At 47.2% G+C, this 7,971-nt stretch overlaps 1 protein-coding gene across 1 annotated transcript; it reads left to right on the top strand.

The window, feature by feature from the left end:
* Positions 1–622: 622 nt before the first annotated feature.
* On the top strand, positions 623–2,569 carry GSC (goosecoid homeobox). Its single transcript, XM_074909257.1, is given in 4 exon segments — positions 623–940; positions 942–1,338; positions 1,536–1,795; positions 2,226–2,569. Coding segments are annotated over 4 exon segments (1,128 nt in total). The 3' UTR covers positions 2,379–2,569.
* Positions 2,570–7,971: the final 5,402 nt, after the last annotated feature.

Here is a 7,971-nt window from a genome sequence, read left to right as displayed (position 1 = left end):
TTCCGCCAGGTGATCTAGGAAAAGAGAAAAAAAAAAAAAAAAAGTTCATTTACTCAGTGAAGACGTTGTTGCTTCACTGCATAAAGCTTAAATCAGAGGAACGCGTACTCCTCAGTGCCCTTTCAGTTCTCCGAGCTGGGGGACGCCAGATTCAAGCTCTGCTACAGAAACACTTGGACGGGGAGAGTTGCATGGTTGTATGGCAGTTTATTTAAAAAAATTTTTTTTTGAAAAGTGCTTCTTAACCAATTCGAAGCATAAATAATGAATCCGAGCTTCAGACAGAGGAAATCGCACCCACTAATGTGAACTAACACGAGCAAAGTAGGTGCATAATAGACAAGACTAGGAGCTGCTAACCACTTCAGCACAATGGCATTAATAAGATTAACCTGGGCAATTAGCCGGTGCAGCGGAGATCAAGCCTGAATCTGGGGCCTTTCAGAAAAACCCACTAATGGAAAGGATTACGTTAATTTCATTAATTCTCAATACACAGACCTGGGCTCCTTTCACTCCTTTGTGTAACCCCCACCTCTTCCCCACCAAAAAGGGGGAGAAAGAAAAAAAATCAAATCTGGTTTTGTTTGTCATCTGCATATTACCAGGAACTAAATCCAGGATGACGTCGCCTGGGTATAAAAAAGGGAAGAGGTTCAGATGGATTATACTCCGAGCAGCCCTCTGGGTTGAGATCAGTAAACAGGCGAGAGTTGAGGGGGGAAAGTTCCAGGGGTGGATCCTGCGCACACGCACGCACAGACACACACACACACACACACACGCGCGCACAGACACACACGCACACTCTGCCCGCAAGCTGCCCTCGGAAAACGCTCCGCTCTTTTCGCTCCGCTCCCTTTTTAAAATTTCTCCGAAAAGTTTCGATTTCGTGTCTCTCCAGCCTTCCCCACCCCCACAGCCGCCGCCGCCGCCACCTACCCTCCCTCCCCCCTCCCCGACCCCCCCGGCCGGTCCCGCTGCCCTGCCCCGGCACGGTTTGGGGCATGCCTGTGAGCATGTTCAGCATCGACAATATCCTGGCGGCCAGACCTCGCTGCAAGGACTCGGTGCTGCTGCCCCCGAGCGCCGCGCCCGTCGTCTTCCCCGGCCTCCACGGGGACTCGCTCTACGGCAGCGCCTCCGACTACGGCGGGTTTTACTCCCGGGCGGTGGCACCCGCCTCCGCGCTGCCGCCGGCGGTCACCGGATCTCGGCTCGGCTACAACAACTACTACTACGGGCAGCTGCATGTGCCGGCGTCCCCCGTGGGCCCTTCGTGCTGCGGGGCCGTGCCGCCCCTGGGCGCCCAGCAGTGCTCCTGCGTCCCCCCCGCAGGTAAGCGGCCCCGCGTGGGACGGGGCGAACGGGCTTTCTTTGTTCCCGCAGCCGCGGGGCGGGAGGGGGTGGCGGGGAGCTGGCGGCCCGCAGGAGCGCGGGTGGACGGCGGGGCCGGGTGGGGGAGCTTTTTCTCGGGGTGGGGGGAGAAGCGATCTCATGCAAAGCCTGTCGTCGTCTCGTCTGTCTGTCCGTAGGTTACGAGGGCACTGGGTCAGTCCTGATGTCCCCTGTTCCCCATCAGATGTTGCCCTACATGAACGTGGGCACTTTGTCCCGGACGGAGCTGCAGCTACTGAACCAGCTGCACTGCAGGCGAAAAAGACGGCACCGGACGATCTTCACTGACGAGCAGCTGGAAGCGCTGGAAAACCTCTTCCAGGAAACGAAATACCCAGACGTGGGCACCAGGGAACAGCTGGCCAGAAGGGTGCACTTAAGGGAGGAAAAAGTGGAGGTATTTTGCTTTCCTTCCCCCCCTTCCACTCTCCCCCTTTCGCGTTTGAACGCGCTCGGACCGGAGGTACCTCGGTGCGGCTCCAGCCCGGCCGCGGCGAGCTGGCGGCGGGGGGAGCAACAGGTTTGCGGCGGGAAGAGGGGAGGCTTTTCATTACCATTTCCGAGCGTCCTTCGGGGGCGGCTGGCCGAGCCGATCCCACGGCTGTGAGCAAATGTCGAGAGGCGGTCGCGCCTCCTGAACGCGCTCAGCCTTTCCCAGCGAGCGGCCGCTTTCCTCCGCCTACCCCCGGCCCCAGCGCGGCCGCCGCACTTCGGCCCCGCCGCGGCGGCGAGCGGCTCCGGGCGAGGCAGGGCGGAGGCCGTCTGCCGCTTTGCCTACCATTGGGTTTTTTTTCCCCCTAATATTTTAATTTCTTTTTTCGTGATAGGTTTGGTTCAAAAACCGCCGGGCAAAGTGGAGGAGGCAAAAGCGATCGTCTTCGGAGGAGTCAGAAAACGCACAAAAATGGAATAAAGCCTCTAAAACGTCTTCGGAGAAGAGACAAGAGGACGGGAAAAGTGACTTGGACTCCGACAGCTGATACCTCGCGGGGGGGGGGGACACGACACACACACACACGTTTCCCGTGGACTGTCGGATACGCTCCAGAGGATGCTACTCATCTTGCACAAGCTCTGCCTTGTCGGAGGGGGAAAATATCTGTATATAATGTACAATGCCCCGAGCTGATTTCGTGTAAATAAAATGTGTTGCGGAGGTGTTGCACAGGTAGACGGCGGCGCGTTTGTTCACCCCTGCGCCGCGGGGAGAGGGGAGAGGAGAGGAGAGGAGAGGAGGAGAGCGGCGGTGCCGCGCTCCCCGGGGGCCAGGGGCGGCCTTGCTGGCGCAGTTACTTCTTTACCGAGGTTTCGCAGAGTTGCAGAGCAAGCGGAGGGCAGCGCGCTGCCAGCCGGACCCGCTGGCCGCCCGCTCGCTGCAGGCCGAGGAGCGATGGCGGACCGGCCACCCCCAAGGAGGGCGGCGGACACACGGTCGGGCCGGTCCCGTCCCCGACGGGGGAGGCCGGGGGGCCGCGGCCGGAGCCAACCCCGCTCCGCCCCGCCGCAGCTCTTCGCCGGGCCGCCCGCCGCGGGACCGCTCTGTCCGCGCACCGGGCCCCGCCGCTCTCCCGTCCCGCCGGCCCCGTCGAGCTGGAGGCGATGCCCTTCGGAAATACGTGCAGGCAAAGCCAGTCCGGCCGCGCTCCTGTTCCCCTGTCCTCTTCCCCTGCGCTTTTCTCTCCCTCTCGCTGCAGTTGTGCCCTGTTGACTTTCCAAAGCTGTTGCTTTGGGCCCCGGTTAGAAAAGCTATCTCGCTACTTCGGCGTTCAAAATTGCTGTTAATGATTTTCAGCCATTGTCATTTGAACTCCGCGTAAGGGGAGGACGAGCGCTCGTGTGCTGTTTTTGGGGATGTTTCACAGGAAGATGCTAATGGAGATTTTCTCCCCTTTGAGGCAGCACCTTTGCAATTAGGAAAGCGGTGGCAGCCCGGTCTCATTTTACTCTTCCTCTATGAGGGCCTCGTAGAAGAGACGTTCATTCCCCCTGCAAAATTCACACGAATTTTCCTTAACGCTTTTTTCCCTGTGGCTCCCCGACTCTCACTGCTCATCCTTTCAGAGCAGAGCCAGCGCAGTTTCCCCATGCTGACTTGTTTAGAAACATCTTTCCCTCTCCTTGTCTACAAAGACTGTCTATACATTCAAAACAAATGACCGAAGGTGTAAAGCCAATGCAGAAAACCTCTGGCTAGAAGTCTTCATGCTGTGCCTTCCATTTCAGAAGTTAAGTGGTAGTAAGCTGACTTTCCTTAATTATGGCCAATGTCTAAACTCACCTGTACTCAGCTTGTCTAGTTTAGGCAAGAAACTGGCTTATACAAATGTGCTCACCATTGTTTCTTCCAGCGCCCCTAGAAAGGGTCAACTGCTGTGTTGCTTGTCCTTGTGCTTTTCCTCCCTTTCCTGATATATCCAGCTTTTTATGGGTGTTGTAGCATGATGTGTATTGCAGGTGTTAGTGTGATAGAGCCAATCTCAGTACCTGTCTGCTCAGATAACACTTTTTAATGTACCTGTGTTTCCACATAGATGCAGTATCTCTCTCTGAGCAATCTCTCCCTGTACCATAGGAACAGCTGCCGTGGAAGAAATTAAGTGTGGTTTTCTATGACTCAGTCCTTTAGGGGGCTTACAGTTTCATCATTACTGCTCTCTTGAAGAGAAGAAGAAATTTAGCCTCTTTTTCCTCAGTGCAGAAGAGGAAGAAAGCAAAAGGCAAATGGATTCTTCTTCTTGTTGGATATATATACATATCATGGTTTGGCTCTACAGACCTATTGCATTTTGGAGGTGCTACCCTATTGCTTGGGGTGCATATGTGATCTCTGCAAACTGTATTGAATTACAACCCAGAAGCACTAAAAATTAGTTGTCAAATTACTGAAAACTAGTTTTCAAAATAGGTGTTTTGTTATGTTATATGCAGGAAGTCTCAGTGAAATTTTAATGTCATCTCCTCTGTATTTAGTCATTGTTAGATTTTAAAGTGCATACTTAATTTGCAAATAAAAGCCAGGTCTAAGGATAATATTGCCCAGGATTTTGCAAATGCTTATATATTTTCTTTACTTCCCATGTCTAAATATCCTTAGTGCCACACTGGGAACTTGGCAGGGTTTTGTTTTGTTTTGCATTTTTGTGTGTGGGGTGGTAATTTTGGAAGTCACTATTAAGGATTTTAGCCTGCATAATTGAACGTGGGAGTTAAACTGGATCTGGTTTTGAAAGGGGTGGGCTTTAAATATGTTTCTGATAACCAGTAGTAGTTACTTAAAGTTGTAGCCCATATCTTTAGAGATTTTTAGACTTTTCCAATGGGAGAAAGGTGCTCGAGAACTGCGGAACCTCCAGGTCACTGAACGTGCCAGTTTATGGATTTATTTAGAACTTTTTGCTCTGTGGGAGCATGGGATGTGATGTAAAAATCAAAACCTGGTGTTCCAAAACACGTTTCTATGCATGGGATTGTGATGGAGTCACCACTAATTGATTTTAAATCACGTTATACCTTACTCTGAGCTAATTTATGAGTTTTCTATAAACTTGATTACTAGAAGCTGATCGTGCAGTCATAGGTATCTATTCTTATTACTGTATGTAGATGTAGACCTATTAGAATTAATAATATCACTTTAAAATCTAACTGAAAAGCAGTTTTAATCTTGACCTGAAAGCTTTAGCTTACTTACTAAAAATGGTATTTGTGCCATTAGACAGTAGGAGTAACTGTCTCATTCTTTTTCTCCCTAGTGTTTGTTGAAAGCGTAAAGGTTTCATTCTATCTTCTTTACTCTGCAAAATCAGATCCTATGCAGTATGGATGAGTTTGATAACCGAAAAGTAGTAAGTTTGCATCAAAAGGATCATGAAAGTAGAAAATTAAATGATTGAAAGCATGAGGATGATTGTAATAAGAAAATCTCTCATTCGCTTGTACTGTTTGGTTGGCATAATCTGTCCCTAGGTGTTTGTCTGGATTTTCATTTTAGGAGAATTCCTACATGCTGAAATGCAAATGCCATGTAATAACTTTCATTATTTTCTCTTTCTGTTGGTGCAGTAGAGGAAAGGCAAAGCGAGGGATCTGAATATGTGCTATGTTCCAACAGGTTCTGTTCTAACAAAGGGGCTTTGAAAGAGTTGGTTGTGGTTGTGTTTGTGAACACTCCTTAAAATCTCCAAAAGAGATTTGTTTGTTTGTTTAGTTTTGTCTGTGTCTCCTCCACTGCAATTTACAACCTTGCTTCTTTGTCAAAACTGGTTCTCAGAAGATTTAATATGGCTGAAAAACCCACTTATCTATTTCTGAAATGTGATGTATGATCCACAGTGCTGATGTACTAGCTGGGTTTTACAACATGAGTTTAGTTTCTTGCTGTCTCACTGATTTTCTATAAAATGTTGGATTTCCTTCTTTCTAAATTTCTGTCTGTAGAATGAATAATATTCCCCTCAGATCTCACCAGGGAGGTAGGGTGAGGGGAGTATTATAAGAAGAAACATAAGCTACTTCAGATGTTCACCTTTGTAGCAAAGAATTATTCCAGATAATGCTATGCATTACGGGAGTAATAATTGAATAATTATACAAAAGGAGCATACACCAAATAAATCTTCCTGACACCAAGCTGGTTTAGGTTATGAAATTCTATTGCAAGGGAAAGCTAGGGAGAACAATGTGTAGTGAGGGCACAATGCAGAAGCTTTCTGCTGTGTAGAGGCAGACTGAGCAATCTGATGCATATTTTCATTGTGCCATCTGCATTTAGATGGCCAAAATTTATGTTTCTATTTAATACCCTATTTACTATATTTATTTTGTAGTCTTGTTGTAATAAATAATATTGGAAAGCAGAGGTCAAATTTTTTTTTCTTGACATAAAGTGATTTATAATCAGCTGAAAATCTAGACTCTTTTTTTCCTTTCAGTTTTACTAATACTTGAGTGAACCGGTTTTGAGATTTACCATAATGGGATCCTGGGAATATAAACCATGCAAACTCTTTCTTACACATGACTTTTGAAGCAAACATTTGGATTAGTGGAAGTTATATATATAAAAAAAGCAACATTAAGGTGAGTTCATATTTTTTGTGCTCCATCTGCATTTATTGGTTCTCTGGGGTTATACACCATGGAGCATAAATGAACAAAAACCTAAAGAGTTTTTGTTTTGTATTCTACCCCCCTAGGGTTTCATTCAGTTTATACTTTATGTTTTCCTACTTTGGGGACCTGGTGAGTCTTGACTAAACCTAGACAGAGAAGGTTAGTCAAATTACTCTGTTTCTCTGGGGTTGCCACTGACCCGGATTTGATTAGAGTCTGTTATACAAAGGTAATAATTGTACCTGCGATATGTTAGATTGTAAGCAGTTGGTACAAACTTTAGAGTGACCTATCCCTGTAAAGTATCTGTCACCTTTAAATGTAGAAACCTCTGTTACAATATTCTGGTTTGTACTGAAACTATCTAAAGGTAGAGAATTCAGACAAATAAAAAAAAAGAGTCCAACTTCCTTCACTTTTTGTTTTCAGAATAGAACATGTCTCCAGACAGACAGAGACTATATCCCTCAGGATATAGCAAAACTTAAGGCACAACTGAATGCAGTGATATGGAGCAAGAGAAAGGCCAGGAAGCTTGTTAGAGCTTAAAAGTACCTGTGTAGTTGAATGTTGAAAGTTACTTCACCTCTGTCTTCTAAATGGTATCTGAATACTGGTGTTTGCATTTCTTTTCTACTCCTTGTTCAGACAAAGATGCATGCTTCCCTTGGAGATACGGAGCTTCACCTCATTGGTATACCCTGAAACATGTCCAATACACGTGCCAATGTAGAAGTTATAATTGTCCCTTTGCATTATGTTCAAGAAAAGAGCCTTCCCCAATACTCTGAACTAAGCATTGAATCTCCACCAGAGTCTGCCTATGTTTATTTATATAAGTACAATAATAAAAAATCTTGATGCTTTCTGTCTTTGGGGGATATTTATTCAGTGTTTGCTACCCAGTGACTGCAGAGTGCTTTGCTGACATCGTGCATCGGGTTTTCACCCTGACTATGCTCTGGTAAAAGAGATGACTGGTGTGCGGAGTCCCCTTCCTCTGGGCTGAACCATCTCCTTCAACAGGGCATCTGCCTGCAGGACTTCCCCTTTCTGTCCAAGGTGGGCGGACCTGTGGACTTGGCAGACCTAATATGTTCTTTTCTTAGAAAAAAAAATGAGGCATTGGGAGCCAGATTCTGATGGTATAATTTCAGCAATTTGCTTTGCAGGGTGGCATCACAAACTGTTGGATCTGCGCTGCAAACTATAGAGCTGGAATGAGCTGCTGAGAACAAGGATAAGAACTTCTGAAGCTGGCATCCCTCTTGACTCCAGGGTGCTATGAGTAGGACTTGAATATAACTGTATTTATTTCCTTTATTTAGAGCTTTTGGAAAACTGTCAAAGAACTTAGCTGTGAATTTTCGGAGTGATCCTGGGGTGAGAAACTACCGTTACTCTATTTTCCTGTTGGAAATGCTTAGGTACCTCTTCCTCAGGGGGACACACAGGAAGTCT

This window comes from Athene noctua, chromosome 6 (genome assembly GCF_965140245.1).
Source record: "Athene noctua chromosome 6, bAthNoc1.hap1.1, whole genome shotgun sequence".
Classification (NCBI taxonomy): domain Eukaryota; kingdom Metazoa; phylum Chordata; class Aves; order Strigiformes; family Strigidae; genus Athene; species Athene noctua.
The sequence above is the reverse complement of the archived record's forward strand: the minus strand, read 5'-3'. Positions and strand labels throughout refer to the sequence as shown.